General features: G+C 60.4%; 4 protein-coding genes across 4 annotated transcripts; 2 read left to right on the top strand and 2 right to left on the bottom strand.

Annotated features, from left to right (window-relative positions):
* Positions 1–6,033: 6,033 nt before the first annotated feature.
* PLICBS_004567 (uncharacterized protein) lies at positions 6,034–7,913 on the bottom strand (the record flags this gene model as incomplete). The annotated part of the gene is made up of 3 exons (XM_018326078.2): positions 6,034–7,572; positions 7,632–7,715; positions 7,770–7,913. The coding sequence occupies 3 exons, from the start codon at positions 7,911–7,913 to the stop codon at positions 6,034–6,036; spliced, it is 1,767 nt and encodes a 588-aa protein (XP_018175830.1).
* Positions 7,914–10,913: 3,000 nt separating this feature from the next.
* On the top strand, positions 10,914–11,966 carry PLICBS_004566 (uncharacterized protein; the record flags this gene model as incomplete). The annotated part of the gene is made up of 2 exons (XM_065600546.1): positions 10,914–11,065; positions 11,147–11,966. 2 exons carry the CDS (start codon positions 10,914–10,916, stop codon positions 11,964–11,966), a joined length of 972 nt encoding a protein of 323 aa, XP_065456618.1.
* Positions 11,967–13,795: 1,829 nt separating this feature from the next.
* On the top strand, positions 13,796–15,204 carry PLICBS_004565 (plasma membrane t-SNARE, secretory vesicle fusion; the record flags this gene model as incomplete). The annotated part of the gene is made up of 4 exons (XM_065600545.1): positions 13,796–13,812; positions 13,892–14,037; positions 14,094–14,870; positions 14,927–15,204. The coding sequence occupies 4 exons, from the start codon at positions 13,796–13,798 to the stop codon at positions 15,202–15,204; spliced, it is 1,218 nt and encodes a 405-aa protein (XP_065456617.1).
* Positions 15,205–16,388: 1,184 nt separating this feature from the next.
* On the bottom strand, positions 16,389–17,207 carry PLICBS_004564 (uncharacterized protein; the record flags this gene model as incomplete). The annotated part of the gene is made up of 1 exon (XM_018326082.1): positions 16,389–17,207. The coding sequence occupies one exon, from the start codon at positions 17,205–17,207 to the stop codon at positions 16,389–16,391; it is 819 nt and encodes a 272-aa protein (XP_018175834.1).
* Between the last annotated feature and the right edge of the window lie 1,269 nt (positions 17,208–18,476).

Below are 18,476 nucleotides of genomic sequence, written 5' to 3'. Positions count from 1 at the left end.
CTTTTTTTCCTTCCCAGCGCCGGGACCCCTGAGGCGAAAAACTCTCGTGATTGTTTCAACAAGGCGCTGCCCTGCTTTTTTTCCTTTCTTCGCTTTGCCCGTATCCGCGCTTCCGCGCAAGAGACATGGTCCTCCCTGCGATGGAATTCTCCCCTTCCCATGGCCCGAGCCGGGTCAACCACCGCGCGTCTCGAACGTGCCCGCGCGCACGGGGCGCGGCGAACGTGCATGTTGTTGCCTCTTCCAATTGCCGCCCGCGCCGTGTTGCGACAACCTTACTCGCTCCAACTTTGCTACGTCACGCTCAAAGGGACAGATCCCGACGTTGGTCCCGGACGGCTGCCTTGGGACGCGACTCGTCGCGCGCCACGGCCGGCCATTTGTAACTCGCACCAGACACGGAGTACGCATCCCCTTGTCCGCCGGTATGACGATCGGAGGGCAGCATGTCCGCCCGAGCTTTGCCGTGTTCCTCTTCCGTTATGGCGAAAGTGTCCTGCGTCATCAATCGGCTTGCAGCGCCGCCAGGCAAGTCAACCTCTGGGTACGAGATGCCTTTCTCGCCGTGGCTGTCGCCTCGCGAACGCCTCAAGGCGTCACATCACGTCTCTTTTCGGCATCAAACTCAAGCTCGTCGTCCGCGAGGGCCCGCCCCACATGGATTATTCTATGCCGGTGCACTACTCCGTGCGGTGGATGCAATTGGCATTATCCCGACCGTACCCAGTCCCCGGAAGGCGGCCATGTCGACGGGTCACCTAACGACGCACCTCGCAACAAAGCTACCGACACTACGTCGCGTGCCTATGGACACCCGGCCCAGTGCTAGCGCGCGCGCGCGGAGCTCCTGTGGCGACGCTTCTCGCTGGCAGTGCTGGCAACCCGCGCACGGCATTCGGCATGTTGCACTGACGGGGCCGGTGGGCGGCGTCTGTATGCCATGGAGTCATGGCCCGATGCCACCGCCCTCGACGAGCATCGAGACCGCCTGCTAATGGCGCGGGAGTGTTCTGGGTCTCGTGAGTCGTGCGGCAGTTTCGCGATGCCATGCACAGCTCCGTTGTCCCACCTTGGCAGCGCAGGACCAGCGGCACGCCAATGACGGCATGTCTATATAATCCAAGGCCTGGAGACCCTCACCTGCGGACCCCCGAGAAAAATTGCGAGCCGACCCAGCCGTGACACGGGGGCCGCAGGCTTGTCCGCGGATGCAGCTGCAGCCGCGATGTGCCCTCGTGCTTCACCGAGTCGGGTTAGGGGAATGATGCAGACGAGCCGCGAGTTGGAAGCTGGAAGAGGAGGACGCGAAACCGTCGCGCAACCGGTCAATGGGCGATTGGGGATGATCAGATTGGCGACCTGCAGCCGCAAATGCAGTAACGCCAACTACTCCGTCAGCCACCTGCAAAAGCTCCCAGGCTCTACGGGGTGCTGCCAAGGCCGGGCGCCCGTTCGTTACTGCTCACTCCCCCCCGGTCTCGGACAACGACCACTCATGGCTTAGCAGCCTGTTGCGGAGAAGCTGCTGCTGCTATTTACGCAGCGCACCTCGGCGCCGCCGACGGCGTCGTTGCTTGACGCCAACACCGCCGGGTGTGGCATCGCCGTTGGAGGGACGGGATGGAACGCGGCTGGCGGTCAGGTAAAGGGCGCCTGCGATATCGAATCGGATTGCCCTCAGCGACTGCGCACTCGAGGTCCCTGGAGTCAGCCATAACGTGGTACAGCGGGCTTGCAGGCATCCGACGACGAATATGTCCCCTTCTGGGAGGCATCCCGCTAGCCACAGACTGCATGTCAGAAAGTCATCTCTCACTTCCATGGGTAGAGACACGCCGCCTCCCCTCCAGGCTTCATTTGCATACTCACTACATCCTCAGAACCTATAGCGGCTACCGTATCGGCGTCTCCCGGAATCCGGAACCCGCCTCGACAGACACGAAAGTTGAATGGAGGAGACAACAGAACTCGGAGAGAGGCGCCTCTTGCAGCGGGGTAGTGCTCGCCTTGCCAATTCTCAGTGATATCCAGAGGATTGAGGGCCATGGCGACAAGCCTTGAGCATACGAACGCCATGGCTGTCGAGATGCGCCGCAAAGCCACAGACGACGAACGCACCAAGCCCCCATGAGTGGCGTTGCGTCCCCCATGGAGCAAGGGACCGCCGGGCCATTGGCACAACGGTATTCCGGACATTGGCATCTTCCACGAACATGGCACTTCGACTGCCTCCTCCCGGTGTGGCTGGTCTCAAACGCAAGTCAGAAGGCAGTCGCATATCGGGGCGGGGCGCGCCCGGCCATTCGCCGAGGAGGCTGCCGCGCAGAGTGCGATTGCTGGCAGAAATCTACGATCCGCGGCGCCAGTCTTGCGCAGAATATGGCAATTGGCGAGCATTGTCGTGCAGCGCCGCGACGCTAACGACGGGGCCATTGTTCATGTTCAATTCCACACGTAGGCCTGGGCAGGGGAGGCTGCCGTGGCTGCGCTGGTTCCCGTGCCTCGAGACCTTGAAACGAGGAGGGATTGCGCGAGGCCAAGTGTAAGCGCCGACGGGGCGGGAATCCTTCGAGGTCGATGGCGCCGACTGCAGGCAGGCATTCTCGGACGCTCGTTGGCTCAATGGGGTCTAGAGGCCAGCTGAGACGCCGAGCAGGGACGAACGAGCAGACGAACAGGCTCCTGCGGAGTCGGCGATCGACAAACCGACGGAGCTTCAGCTGGGAAGGGGGGAATTGAGCCAACGTGCAGGATTACGAAAGAGGCAAGTTGCTGGCCAGTGACTTTGGGCGGAGGTCGCCTCAAGTCTCTCGACACGCGGGGTCTTGTAAGACATTCTGGGTTGAACCTTGGACAAGTGCTCTCCGCATGGCGCTGCTGCACGCACATGCTGACCAGCCAAACAGGCCGGCAGCCAGCGCGGGGTCATGACGATTGTTGTCGAAGAGGCCGCCGCGTTGGGTCTCATGCAATCGCGTTGCAATTCGTAGCGTGCAGTGCCGTTGGGACGTTCCCGGCCAAACATCAACAAACAACGACGCTGGCCGCCAAGATGCGACCCCCCAGATCGATCTGGGCCGCCAGCCCGGGCCCGTTCAAGAAAGGAGGTTCCCGCCACATGGCGACATTGGATGGCCGGCGAACCGGAGGGTGTCATGATTCAACGCCAACAAAACGCCACGAAACCACTCTACGCGTCCAGAACGCGTGCAACATGCAAAACATGTAACAGGAGCTCGGGCCTGGCGCTCCCCGGCCTCCCCTGCGGGCCAGTCGTCATATCATCGTCAACAAACAAACAATGGGCATGATCGGCCTGCTTGGCTGCGTCAGTAGTCTCGCGACGTCGCTCCCTGACTTGATGCAATTTTGCCGAGAACAGGCTGACGGACCAGGACCTTCAGGAGAGGAGCAGAGCCTCTTTGCCAACGCACCAGCTGCTGCAGAGCATCCCCAAGCCATTCGCCCGCTAATGGCTGCAGGTCACCGAAATAGGCCCTGCTTCGCCAACCCGTCCCAGCCACCGGCGCCGACAACAGCAGCGCCAGTTTAGCCTCCGCAGCCCATGTCCGCATCCATCAATACCAGGCACAAATCGATTGGGTTTCGGGGCGAATTTGGCAATTTGGCATGCGCGCCCGCGCAGGCGGCCTCGGCGGCTGGCTGACTGCCAGGCTCGACGCTCGATCGGACACACCGCGCTTCGTCCCAGCGGGTGGTCCGGCTGCGCCGTCGTTGCACACCCCAAGAAGCCTATGGTGCCCCGGAGCTGGATGCCCGGAGCTGGATGCCCGGAGCTGGATGCCCGGAGCTAGAAGACCGAGGTACGGTAAGTTGGCGCGTCGCATTCGTCATTGGTGAGGTGCTGGCATACTACCCCTCCTGATCATCAGGGGCCAAGGCATCTGTGAATGCCCGCCATGATCACCGAGGGCGACAATCCCATGTGGCTGCTGGTGTTTCTTCCGGGCATCATGTCAGAGAGTACGTGCATGTTTGTGCTGAACAGGAGCCCTGCGGCCAGGGTCCTGTGTTACACTCCCGCAGCAAACCCCCTTGTCCTGTTAACCGACCTCGCTCGTTGCAGCAGTGCCTTGTTGTTGTTTCCGTAGTACGAAAGGGTAAGCGAAGACTAAGAAGGCAATACCTGCTTTCGTAAGAAACTACGGACACTGCGGGATGTGCGCCGGTGATACCTTATAAAATCTCCTTGACTGTCTTCGCCCGCTGAAGCACTAAGCGTCTTCACCGTGCCTGCTTTTACCCTGATCTCGCAACGGACATGTGTATAGTCTAATCAGATAGTCTAATCAGACTAGGTGCTTGCCTGTTAGCTGCGTGACGTCGCGGGGAGAGAATCGATGGCAGTCTCAAGACCGTTGTGTCTGTTTCGAGGAATGCCGTATCACATATGATGTACTCTGGAGACCAGGCTGCAACCATGATGCCATGTGTATATCTAGTTGAGAATTTATCAAGATTATGCAAAGTCAAGCAAGAGTGGCATCGATGTCTGCCAACTAAGTTACGGCATACGCGCATGTGCTCTACGAGTGACGGGTCTGGTCTGGCATAGACCCAGATGCGGTTGTATGGGCCCTGGAACTCGAAGACGGAGGAAGTGGATGTGAGTCTGTGGGTAACACTCCCGTCGAGCTCCATGACTGAAAACGGATTCCGTTTTGCGAGTGAGTTCGCGCATGAGGTGCGAGTGCGCCGCGCGGAGGACGAATGGCCATCCCCCCCTTTTCCAGAGAGCTGCGTCCTGCCGTCGTTGCCCATCATGAACAATGTCAACTCCTTCGTCCCCTTCCATAACGGCTCTCTTCTCTGCCTCTCGCTCTGTCTCTGTCTCTCTCTCTGTCTCTCTCTCCATCTCCGTCTCTGTCTCTACCAAGGCGCAGCAGTAACGACCAGGCCCGCAGGAGAACAGGCACTGAAACAGAAGAGCCTGGCCATAGACTATCAGGTTATGAACCGGCGGACGGGGTGCTGCTCGCACCCATCCAAATCTGGACAAGCAACTATACTCTCAATGCTCGATACACCGAATCCTCCCTCTGAAACGAGATGTTGCAAGGCCCTCGGCTCGTTCTTTCGTTCGCTTCTCGTTTCTTTCGTTTCGTTTCGTTTCGTTCGTCGTCCCATACCGCACTGCACCACACCGCCGGCGAAAAGCACTTTGTGCGTATCCCCCCTTCCCCAGCGCGCCTCCGAGTTACATCACCCCGTGGTCCTCCCTCCTTCACTGACTATCCATCTCCCTGCGTGGGGCCGGTACTCTCCGCAGATAGATCCTCCCGTACACGCACGACTCAAGGATAATTGAGGGCTGGGCGGGATGGCTTTGATGCTCCCTGAGACTCCTCCTTTCTCGTCACCAGCGAGAGCACGCACCTGGAGAGGCGGTGTCGAACCCCCCCCAAAGACGCGGCCTCCATAGATACCTTGTCTCGGTTCTCTGCATCGGCCTTGTCTGACGGGCCAGGATCATGAGCGTAACGAGTTGATTCCGTCTTCACTAATACACCCGAGGCCGCACAGGTCGATCGCGCAGCAGAATGGAACAGGGTGCGGCGAAGGAACTCACAGTCTCGACGCCTTGGGCTCTGGGGTTGACAACAGTGGACGAAACCATTTCACAGGCGGCAACGGTGCACACCTGGTACCTTGGACGATCTAGTAGTAATATAGGAAATAGATTCTGGGTGCACCTCTCTACGGCGCTTGTGCCCCTCGGCCACACGCTTTGAACAAAAAGAAAACCCATCGTACGCTGTTCCACGACACAAGACCATTCACACCCAGCTTTTTATCCCGGTGGAAAATATGCCCAAAACCGACCAACGCCAGACCGTTACAAGATTACCCGAGTGTACCATATAAGGAAGACTCATGAGAGGCCAAAGAGCATGCCCCTTGCTCCATCACGGAGCGTGCCCTAGAGTCGCGAGACGGGGGTGAAATCACAGGCGGCGGGACCGTCTACCCGCTCATCTCTAAGGTGAAAATCCGTGGATAGTCATCGTCGCTCTACGACCGCGGTTGGGCGTCGCCCTGTGAAGAGTCACTACCGCGTCGCGTAGACGAAGCCGTGTCTTGAGTGCAGCAACCCTGCTCCTCGCAGTCGTCCACGCATTCAAGCAGGCAAGCGGCGTCGGCGGGACCGTCGGCGGTAGCGCCGTCGAGTGACAGGGCGGCGACGTCGTGGTCACGCTGGTGCTTCTGATCCAAACAAAACTCGGGCTGGATGGTGGCGCTGTGGATGCCATAGGCGTGGAGGCACTTCCTCGCGCGCTTGGCCAGCTGCATGTACTTTTCGCCGCTGTGCGTGTTGATGGGGAAAGAGACCTGGAGATGCAGGCTGGCGACTATCTTGGTGTCGGAGAGCTGCCAGACGTGGATGTGGTGGCAGCTGACGACGCCGGGCAGTCTCTCAATGTCCTGGCGGATATCCTGAATGCAGATGTTCTCGGGTGTCGCCTGCAGAAGGACCCGGGCGGTGGCGAGGGTGAGAGGGATCGATGTCTTGAGAATGATGGCAGTGATGAAGAGCGAGACTGTCGGATCGGCGTATATCTTGCCGGGCCAGTCGGTGAGCCAGATGATGAGAGCAGTGATGATGACGCCGACGTTGCCCAGGGCATCGCCAAGGACGTGAAGCATCATGGCGTTCATGCCCATGTCGGCATGGCTGTGGCCGCTGACCTTGGAGCCGGGCTTGCGAGGCATGGTGTGGTTGTGCCCGTCGTGTACGCTCGAGTCACGGCGCGCGCGACGTCTCCATGTGGTTGAGGTTGAGTGAGAATGCGACTTGTGAGCAATGGTACCGTTGTTGCTCGTCGCGTTGCTGTCCTTGAGAAGAGGGGACGACTCGTTGGCGTCGTTCTCGGAATCGGCCACGGCTGACTCCTCGCTGCTATCGGTCTCGGCGACAGGGCCATTGGACGAGGCGGCGAGACTGGCGGCGATGATGTCCTGGCGGAAGCTGGCGGGGTGTATGCTCATGTCCTCAATGCTGGCGAAGCGCGAATGGCCGCTCTTGCTGGAGCGACGGCGAACCCTGCCGCGGGACTGGCCCGAGGCGCGGCTGCCACGTGTGTTGGATTCGTCTCGGCCTTGCGCGTCATCTCCGAAGCGAATGCGGCGCGTGGTCTCGGGGCTGTCGGTGCCAGATCTGTCGGTGGTTGCCCTCCTAACGACGACCTCGGGAAGAATGTCGTTGACGTCGCCGCTCTCGTCGGCGACCTCGGAGCGGATATCTCTGCCAGCCCTGCCCTCCTCGGCATCATTGGTGTGGGAGTGATCGTGGGAGTGTTCGCCGTGGGCGTGATCGTGATCGTGACCCTCGTCGCCGTGGTCGTGATCGTGCGAATGTCCGTGGCCGCCGAGGACGACGAAGCCCAGGAGGTTGGAGAAGAGGCCGGCGCAGCCCACGATGAGGATGAGTTTGGGGTTGTTGATCTCCGGAGGCTCAACAAAGCGGGTGAGGGCCTCGAGGATAATGGAGACACAGAGGGCGATGAGGAAGACGGCGTTGAAGAAGGCGCCCAGGATCTCGGCACGCACCCACTGCGAGGTCCATTAGTAAAATGTAGAATGTAAGGGGGATCGTGCATGGCAGTACATACGCCAAATGTGTATTCGTCCGTAGTTTCCTTTTGCGCGGCGACGACAGCCCAGAGACCGATGACGAGAGAGATGATGTCGTTGAGCTGTAGTGGCGACGTTAGCAGTGAAGGCTTCCGCGGTTACACGAGGCGACGAACCATGTGGAAGGCATCGGCGGTCAGGGCCAGGGAGTGGGCGAGGAAGCCGACAATGAGTTCGAGGAGGAAGAAGGCTGTGTCAATAATGAGCATCACCTTGATGCGTGTGCTCTTGGACCACGCCCATTTGGAGGAACCGGCCATGACGAGGGCGAAGAGCGCGCGCGCGCGCGCGTGCGGTCGCGTTCAAGGGGAGGAGAGTTGCGGCGGCAACGGCGACGGCAACAGCGTCGTCAATGCGATGCGACGCAGCAGACGGTGCCTGCGCGGGGGAGGCCTGGCGGGATGCAGAGGTTGCGTGCGTCTGCGCGACGGTCGATGGCACGTTGTTGAAGGGCGATGGCGAGAGCGGAAGACGAGCAGGAGGGGGTTCTGGAAGAAACAGAGCAGCGCCAACAACCTGGAAATACAGGGCCGGCGCGTGGTGGCCCGGTGGGGACCTTGGCTAAGGAAGGGACCCGGACCGACGCTGGAACCAACTGCCAGCTACTACCAATCTGCTAATGCTAGCAGGGCGGCGACGGCGGGCTTAAGGTTCTAGTCGGCTTGCGCAGTGGAGGCGAATAACTCGTAATTCTTAGTCGGCTGGTTATGACGGAATGACGGAATGCGAACGAGCGATGCCCGAACGGGAACAGCCTGGCGGGCTTTTGGCGCGCTGCTGGCGGTAGTGGCCCCGGTTCACGGCAGCGGTAGCCGACGCCTGGAAGCCCAGCGAGGCGCTCTGGAGGCGCGATTGATAAGGTCGAGGCTGTGCGGTGGCGGCAGCGAGTTTCCGGCTGTTGGGGGGGACGAGGCCGAAAGGGGAGGGTCGGGGATCGGGATCGGAGGGGAGGAGAGGAGGAGTAAGTAGAAGAGAGGGTGGAGGAAGAGAGAGGGACACGTTGATGATGGTGATGAAGCAAAGGGCAGGCAGGAGCGGCGACCCCTTCTCAAGTCCCGGTCGTCGTTTCCTTCCAGGGAGAGAGCTGGCTGTCCTTTTTTTTGAGTTTGGCCCCCCGAGGAGGTAGGTACTGTACCTGCAGGTGGGCGTAGAATGTGCGGGAAGGGACTCTACGTCGCCTTGCTTTGTTGCCCAGCGTTCAATGGTACCAACAGAGTGTGCCGGACACTGACAGCCGCTCTCTCGACACTCAGCTGAGGAACCCTCCCGGGTCTTATTGAAATGCCGTGCCCGAGGAGAGTTGAGGGCAACTAGAGGAGTGACCAAGCTCTCCGGGACGGCACAGACCGAGGCACACAAATGGCCTGATGCAGGGCCCCCTCCGACCCGAGATGAGCGTCGGCGCGCCGAGCCGTGGCGAGAGAAAAAAAAAAAAGGCCCTTTCTATCTACAGTACCTACCTAGTCCTGTACAGTAGCCCGCGGGTCGATGGCAAGAGAGTCGAATGCGGCCGACGGCGCCGGAGGATTCCTCGCGCATCGCGTGCCGGGGCGTGCAAGACCTTTTTTTCTCGTCACGATCTATTGCTGCAGGGACCCACGCCAGGCCTCGGGTGCAGGACCGAGCGTTGCAACAGGTCCATCATTGAACGCTCGATGCTTCGTCGGTGCTACCCCATAGCATCTACGGTACCTGAGTGCTACGGAGAACATGCCCGCGCTGAAAATGCATCCATCCCGCTGGCCTCCACGCCGGGTTCATGGACAGCGGGCTCTTGGCTCTCGAAGCACTGCGACCAAGGATATCGACGCCCAAGGACTCCATCACCATGATGCTCCTCCACAACCATCGCAGAGCATCGCCGAGCGTTTGCTTCGGCTCGGCGCGGACAGGCCACCCGCCACGGCTCCCATCCCTGCCCCGAACGGGCCCCCCCATCCCTGCGCCAGCTCCGGCAGTCAGTGGCAAGGAGTGGACCGTTCGTGACTGGGGTGGTGGCCGAACGGGATCCATCTGATCCCTTGAATCCGTGCGTCTTCGAGCAGCCAACCGTCTTCCTGGCTTCATTCATCTCGGCCGAAGAAGGGGGGAACACATCCATGCCGGAACGCCATGTCTCTGCACGCTGCGAAGAGAGAATGCCCTCACGCACGGCACGTTCAGCCACACGGCTGCGCAGGCATGCGACGTCATTACGTGATGAGTCTGTAATATTGAACGCCCTCGCTTGCCTGCGCCGTCACCTCGCTTCGGCACCTTGCCGCGGGTGCTGCAGACTCGTGCATTCGAACAGGTCTCTCTACCCTGGGCATGCTGGTCTTTTTGCCGTGTGCCATGTAGGTAGTTACTGTACTCGCTCGTTCTGCAATGCTTTGTAGTCGCACAGAGTAAAGTACGGGGTATGGTACACTGACCAAATGTCTCTGCAATATTGAAGAGGGCCCCCTGCTCGAGCTCGCGCCCCTCGGCGGTCCGATGGGCAAAGGCCCGACGAGCTCTCTGCTTCGTATGGACAGAGTGTGGAGGCCATGGTATGTGCAAGCTGAACCGGGCGTCTATCGCCGTATGCACAGGCTTCGTTCGGAAAGATCATTGGCAGCGGCACGACTTCTCGATGCGCCTCTGCTTCAAGATACAGTACTGTACTGTACTATACTGTACTGTACAGTATGTGCTGTATAGACCCTGCTAGAAACTTAATGACCCTCATCGGGGGCGCCGGGACTCGACCATCTGTCGGTGCGAAGAGTGTACGACGTCGTGAGTCGTGACCTGACCATGTCCAAAGCTGTGCACCTCGAGAGCCCGCCGTGACCGGACCCAAGAACCCTCTGCTCAAGTACACTAACATTGGCAGTGTGCATCGACAGGTCTGCTCTGGCGGCGGCACAGGAACCGCCAAACCGAACCACCCGTCAACTTAAACCAGCAATGGCGTGCATCGCACGTGTATTGAGACGCCGTGCCAAGTCCAAGTGGTAACTTCAGGGTGTAAGTGACTTCAGCCCAGCAGCCGCGGACCCCACCTCCAGACGAACCTCCGGCAACCCCGCCTGACGCAGCGGGGCAGCAGCTCTTGGAAGCTGCCCCAGCTCTACCTTACGACTCTACAAGTGCATCATCGTCATCACCTAACTCATCTTCATCGCCATCGCCATCGCCAGCTTTTCAAAATAGAAAACACCACCTGTGCCTCGCCGTATCTCGCATACTCACGTCTGAATCGCACGCCCTCACTGCTGCTCATCCCTCTACGCATCATGGCCACGCGTCCCGCTGGCAAGGCGGGCTCTTGGTATCCACGTGCGCTGGACGACCTCGAGGGCCAGCTCAACGGATACCTCGCCAAGGTCCCCGAGAACGTCGATGGCTCGCCAGTTCCTATTGCCGATGCCCGCATCGTGATTGCCCCGTGAGTACCAGTAGCCTCCAAACGACCCATTGCTATTGAGAGATCCATATGACCTGACAGCCTGCCTGCCTGCCTCTCCAGGCACGCTGGCTACGATTACTCGGGCGACTGCGCGGCTTGGGCATACAGCTGCCTGGATCTTAGCAAAGCGAAGCGCGTCTTCGTTCTCGGTCCTTCGCACAGGTACTACTTGGAGGGCTGCGCCGTCACCACATTCGCCAAGTATGCCACGCCATACGGGGACTTTACCGTGGACAGGGACATTATCCAGCGCGTCAAGGAAGCGGGGGACATGGCCGACATCCCCCGATCCAAGGACTCCGAGGAGCATTCGCTCGAGATGCACCTGCCATACCTCTGGAAGCGCTGCGAAAAGACGTTTGGCTCCCCCGACAAGTTTCCAACCATCGTGCCTATTCTCATCGGCGACAATAACCGCGCCGAAGAAAAGGACGTAGGCCGGGTCCTCGCCTCATACCTCAAGGACCCCGAAAACGCCTTCGTCATCAGCTCCGACTTCTGCCACTGGGGCGACCACTTCAGCTACCAGCCATACTCGCCGACCAACGACATCACAAAGCTCACCATGCTGCGCTGGCGCGACTCGACTCCCGCGGGGCCGCCGATCCACGAGACGATACGCCTGCTCGACGAGGCTGCCATGGACGCGGTCAAGAGCGGCAGGCACGACGCCTTTGTCGACAACCTGCGCCTGACCGGCAACACCGTGTGTGGCAGGCATCCGATCGGCGTCGCGATGGCGGCCCTAGAGCTCATTGCGAAGGAGACAAACGACAGCAGCAAATACCGCTTCAAAATTGTGCGGTATGACCGGAGCAGCCTGGTAAAAAGCGCCAACGACTCCAGCGTCAGCTACGTGTCTGCGTATGCCGTGCTGTAGTGCTTTGCGCGCATGTTGTGGACATCCGGGGTACAGGCGAGCGACATGGCGTCGCCAACCTGTTTGTTGCGTGCGTAGGTGCGGGCGGCCAACCAGCTTTGATACTTTGGTGAATGAATGCAAACCTTCTTTCTTCAGCACTCTGCGCCGCTGATCAGAAGGTAGTTGTTGGCCCGATGCGAGCCGGCGCCAAAGCACGTAAATAGATTCCTCCAGCCTTGTGCGATGCCAGCACTCACCTTTGCGGTCGGGTCTGCAGCCCAACAGCTGCTTTAATTCTACAGCATGCCGGGAAGAGTGCAAAGGCATATCCGACCGTGCTGACGAGAGCTGATGCGCCGTGCTCAATCAGCCTCGCTCGGGCTGACATGGTAGCGCCGCATGGTGCGTACGAACAGAGCGCCCAACGCCAGTGTCTGCCAGCCACGCGCGGGCGCACACGGAGTGCCACGCGGGGGAGCTTGGGCACGCAAAGGAGATTCCATTGTCTCTGATGCCCTGGGTGCGAAACAAATCGAGATATGACTGTACCTGGTGGGAGGGCAGGGCAGGCGTCCAAGGGGCATCGCAACGGCGAACGAACAGCCAAGGATTCTCGACGTCCAATCTTGCACATGAAACCCTGCCCGTTCTGGCCTGGCCAGCGACAGAGAGAGGGTGGACGCCATGGACGCCCAAACGCCTCCCTGCCCCGCCATATTAGTCTCCTGCACCGGACGCCTGGCTCAGCCCGAGCCAGACCATGGAGCCGTGGAGCGATGGAGGGTCCCACCCGCATTGCGCCGCTGCTGCCCATGTCGTTACAGGTGTTGGTTGGCCAAACGTGCGCGCGCGGCCAGGGTCCAATCGCAGAGTCGGGGTGCGGCTGGCCTGCGGCGCAAGCGCCTCTCTTTGACCTGCTTGACCTCGTAACTAACCCGAGGCCTCGGTGCTGAATTGGAGGGAGGGGGGAGCGGAAGCGGTCGTCGGTGCCATCGAATGGTCTCTGCGGCCGCGTGTCACCGTGCTAAAGAAACGAAATAAAGAAAGAGGGAGAGGCTTGCTTGCACAGTGCCTCTGGCTTGAACGAGGCGCTTGGGAGGAATGAAGCTTGTGGTGAATGACGTTTGCCCTTTGCAGCCACCGCAATGAAAAAACACGGGATTCGCAACCGCCCAGTGCAAGCTCATTCGCACAGTGTCGCGGAGTCGCCACCAGGGTTAGCAGGCCGCTGATCATTCAGGCACGACAGGGGCTCATTGGCCCGACCCCATCTACCCGCTACAGTGCGAGTGGCAGAGCCCCTTGCCCTCCCCTTGGGTGCCAGTATTTCGTACCGTAGCGCCGGCCAGCACCAATGCGCCAGCGGCCCCCTTTTGATTGCCACCAGCCCCAGCCAGGGACGACGACAATCGCCAACAAACAATCTTACCGTCAGCACTTCTCCTCCAGGAGCTGCAAAGAACAACGACCAAACGACAGCAGTCGATCCCCAGACGCCGCCTGATTCAAATTCGCAGCCCTCGCCTCCTCGTCGCACGCCTGTGAAGCACCAGCAACCGCAGCCACTTGACGTCGCGTCGCGGGCCGTCCGTCTCACACGGGGTGCCAGCTTCAGTTCCACCATCGTCTCCGGCCAGACGCTTCCCGTGGGCCACCGCGGCCTCTCGATCTCACCATGAGTGTCAGTGTTTTACCCTCCCCGTCTCCCCTCCGCCGTTGGCGTTTCAACTAGGCGGTGCCGCGGTGGGCACTTGGGCACACCCGCCTCTAGTCCCGCCGCGGCGACTCGACGCAATCCCGCTCTCCTTCCTGCATCACGCGGCAGTTGCTGGACACGTTCGCTGACAATGGCCCAACAGTACGGGTTAGTACCACCTACTGAACGATGCATTCGTGCCGACCGACTGCGACGACCGATTGGACTGACCGACGCCTCGGATTAGATACGGTGGAAGACAGAACCCCTACGACCAGCGGGATAACGGCTATGGTGCCCCCCCGCGGCAGCAAGGCGGCTACAGCCAAGGCTCACCTTATGGAGGTGGCCGCGGCTATGGCCAGAACTCGTCCTTGGACGATGGCTACTCTGGTGAGCTTGGAACCGTTGCGCGGCGGGCACAACGGCAAAGGCTAACGACGTGTCAGGCGGCAACGTCGAGATGGCGCCCCTCGCTCAAAACGCCAGCTCCATGGGAGGCGGCGACCCCAATGGCATCCTGAACGAGTGCAGAGACATCGACCGCGGCGTCGACGAGGTCGACCGGAACTTGGAGCAGCTCCGCATGCTCCAGCAGCGGACCCTCGACGACGCCGACAGCTCGGCCTCGAGCGCCAACAACCGCCAGCTCGATGCCCTCAGCTCCGAGACCATGGCCTTGTACCGCAGCCTCACCGAGCGCGTCCGGCTCATCAAGTCGAACCCCGACTCCCGCACCCCCAAGAACAACCCCCAGGTCAGCCGCGTCGATCGCAGGCTCAAGGCCGCCATCCAGCAGTACCAGCAGATCGAGTCTCAGTTCCGCAAGCGCACCCAGGACCAGATGGCCCGCCAGTACCGCATCGTGCGCCCGAACGCGTCTGAGGACGAGGTTCGCGCCGCGGTCGAGGACACGAGCGGCGGCCAGGTCTTCAGCCAGGCTCTGATGCAGAGCGACAGGCAAGGACGGGCGCGCGCCGCTCTGACGGCGGTCCAGGATCGCCACACCGCCCTGGTCAAGATCGAGCAGCAGATGGTGGAGCTGGCGCAGCTGTTCCAGGACATGGACACGCTGGTCGTGCAGCAGGAGGCGGCCGTCATGCAGATCGAGCAGAAGGGCGAGGAGGTCGTCGACAACCTGGACAAGGGCAACCAGGAGATTGGCGTGGCCGTCGACACGGCCCGCAAGACGCGCAAGAAGAAGTGGATCTGCCTGGGCATCTGCGGTATGTTTTCCTATCCTCTTCAATCGAGCTTGCGCAGGATACTGACGTTGACGCAGTGCTCATCATCATCATTGTCATCATCATCGTGCTCGTCTACATCTTCGTCATCCGCGGGACCAACAATAACAACGGCGGCGGCGACAAGAACAGCAGCAAGCGCAGCCTCCTCGAGGAGATGGGCGCCGCGATGGAACCCGTTGTCAGGACTCTGCCCGCAATCCAGCCTCGCGAAGCCCACATGGGCGCCCAATCCAGCTCGATTGACCAAGAAGCCGCGAAGGAGATGTCCCGCATCATGCGGCAGCGCCTCCACCTCCCCCAGATACCTCAATAAATTGGCCGAGACCGAGGTAGCGGGGCTGTGCGAGGGATATATCGTGCGTGCGTGCGAGCTGCGGCGGGAATACGCAGACGGGGACGCACACACACACACACCACAGCGGGATAAGGGTGCTTTTTTTCTCATCAAGTTACTGTACAAAGAGGGTCTCAGCCGATATATAGCAGTCTGCGCGCGCGCTTTGGTTTTTTCCCCATGTCTCTGGTGGCTTGGCGGGAGCGCCGTGGGTGGGAAAGGCTTCCGAGATTCTGGGCCGGTCTGGTAGGCCTGTCCTCGGATCCGCCATGTTCTCCGGTATCACGCTCCTGCTGCTGCTGCTGCTGCTGCCTCCGCCGCATTTGTTTTCCCATCTGTTGGTTTTCCATCCTTTTGGTTGTCGACGGGAGGCCCCTATCGCGGGTTTTGTTTGTGTGCCTTGCGGAGTTTTTTTTTTTCAGCATTAGGAGGGCGTTGAGAAATACAACGTAATAACTCAAAGGAGGTGTTGTTACATCATTACACCCTTCCAGGGGGGCGTGACAATGGGAATGAGTGCCAAAGCTCATATTTGCCTTTTGTGTTTATATGTTTGGAAGTGCCATATCCTCGTCTAATGTGTTTGAACGAACATACAAACTTCCACGACTACCTAGGTCTTTACATAGGGGCGTGGCCCCGAGATTATCATAAGCCCCATTTGCTCCCCTTGACGAGAGGAGAATGACCCGGCTGGAAAGAAAGATGCCCACGAGCTGAATATCCCGACCATTGCGCCAAACAAGATGCATGCACGCCGTGTTTTGGTCGTGCGACAAAGACCGTACAAAAAGTCAGCGAAAAACCCGAGTCGCCCATTATCGCGAGGCCGGGTTTGCAAGAACATGGTCGCTTGTGGCGGCAAAAAACAAACAGAGCCGTCGTGAAGCGTCGTCGCGTACATCGTGAGGGTGAGATAGGATGGAGAGGGTGAGGGTGGTGTGTTAGGGTCGCTTTCCGCGGCTAGTTGCCGCTCAGCACAAGGCGAGCTCGTCAGAAGACAGTCCACCATCATGAGGTGACTTGAACTTGACGGTATGTTGGAGGGTTCGGCTTCGGTCAGTGCGAAGGGTGGGGGTTGCTTCTGCCACAGGAACCTTGGCAGACACGACGACTTCCACAAGAGGAGATCGTCTAGCAGCAAACGACTGTGTCGTCACGCTTCAGCCGGTCTTGGTGATGTCGCCGTCGTCATGACTCGCCCGCCTTGCCGTAGTTCCGTGGGAAAGGCGCCGGCCGTCCTCGGTGGCGTCTTCCGGATGCTGTTGTTCCTGCGGCTGCTGGTGCTGCTGCTCATGCTGTCGCCGAGCCTCCTCGTGCTGCTTGGCGACAGCCTCCCTCCGCCGTTCTCCCTCGCCAACCACCTTGCGCAGAACGCCCATCCTGCGCCGGAACTCGTCGGCCAGCCCCTCGACATCCTCCCTGCCGACAGTGGCACTACCGGAGCTGGATCCGGGCAGGCTCTCGCCGCGGGGGTCTACGGGCTCCCTCTCCACGCCCTCGATGCGGAGGACGGGCGCGCCCGCGCTGCCGTCTGAGGCGTCGCTGCCGCTCTGCTGGACGGCGATGCTGGAACCCGTGACGGCAAAGTCGTGGCTCATGCTCGACGCCCAGGCAACGGTCCAGCGGGAGTTGTCGGCCGAGGGTGCGAGGTCGACGACGACGGTGCGGTGCTGCGCGCCGGTGGTGCCGCCACCCGCGTCGACCGGGGGCTGCAGCGCGGCATCTTGATTCGAAAGAGGGGAGGGGTCGTCGTCGGAAAAGATGTATTGGACACGCGGGTGCACCGTCGCATTGGATGTGGTGTTTGTGAGGAGCGTGAAGAGCGGCTCGAGGGGCGGAGGTTGGGGCGCCGCCGAGGCGGGAGCGTCGTGATGAGGCTGGACTTGTTGCGGTGCCGTTGGTGATGTCGCTGTTACTTGCGTGCTGCCGCCATCGGCCGACGGAGAGACGGCCTCGGGCCGCTGATCTCTCTCAGCCATGGTGCCACGTCAGTGGATGCTCGGGGAGGCTTGTGAGAGAGCTGATGGCGGTGTCTGTAGGCGGGAGATGACTTTGCGTTGTGTAGTGGTATGGTCCGCCTCTCTGTGGGTTGCCGTACGTGCAGGCGGACAGCTGAGGCTAACGTTGCCCGAGCCGCACGGCGAGCATGTTTGGTGCGAGCTGGGGTGTCGTCACAATCAATGTCGCCACGTGATGGTTGCAGGCTGCCGAGGGCGCCGATTCGTACAAGCAATGGTGAGTTGCGTGCGACGGGGAGCCCGCAGCGGCGGATGGCTGTCGGTCTGTAGATACGTCTGAAGCAGTGGCAGAGCCAAATGGAAGGTTGAGAATGGGCGGCAGAAGGCGTTGTGCAAATGACGGAGCTCCGGGTCCCCTCCCGCCACCAGCAAGCTAGCTACCTGGGCCTCCGCCAGGCTAGGTGGACTTTGTGCATAGGCACGGGACGGGGCCTGACCATAGTACCTCAGGTACCTACCTAGTAGGTAGGTAGCCCGCAGGGGACCAGACCCTCCCAACACCAGTGGAGTGCGCTGCACGGGCAGTGACTGCCCGCACCGCACTGCACTGCACAGCCTGGAGTGGCGCCAAGGTAGGTACCATTCTGCCACCTCCCCAAGCTCCCGTCGACTGCCACGGAACTGACAGAGGCGGCCGCTAAAAGCACTCGATTCATCAGGGATCATCAGGGATTCCACACACCCGCATTGGGTCGCCTCGGACTCAGCGGCCAGCTGTAGCTCCAACGACGTGCTGACGTCGTGATCCTGCATGTGACGCCCTTGACTGTTGCACCACCACAAACGCCCGCATCAACCTCCGTGTGCAAGCCCTTCGGCCGCCGCAAGGGCATTGCCGCTCAGCACTATACCCTTGCACCATCACCATTCTTGCTTCCCGGTTGCTCCGGATCGAGGAAGCCCTCTTCAGGCCCTGGCATCCCTGATGGTTGCAAAGCCCTTGCTTTCGCATCTGCACAGGAAGTAGCCATGCCTAGGGCCCCTCTCAGGCATCGCCGGCCATGCAGATAGATGATACCTTCAGCCATGCTTCGTCGGTTTGCCCCCGCTTGCTATCACTTCATCGCTTTTGGCGCAACTCGACCGGCTGCATTACCACCCTGGGTCACCCGCTGGCCGAGACTGCAAATGCGTATACCCTTGTGCGATTAACGCGTCCACAGCACGCGACGCAATATTGAGTACAGTTTGTGTGGTACGTCGGCTCGTGTTATGGCTCCGTCGGCTCGG

Source organism: Purpureocillium lilacinum (genome assembly GCF_023168085.1).
Source record: "Purpureocillium lilacinum CBS 284.36 DNA, scaffold_3, whole genome shotgun sequence".
Lineage (NCBI taxonomy): Eukaryota > Fungi > Ascomycota > Sordariomycetes > Hypocreales > Ophiocordycipitaceae > Purpureocillium > Purpureocillium lilacinum.
This window is presented reverse-complemented; position numbering and strand designations above follow the sequence as displayed.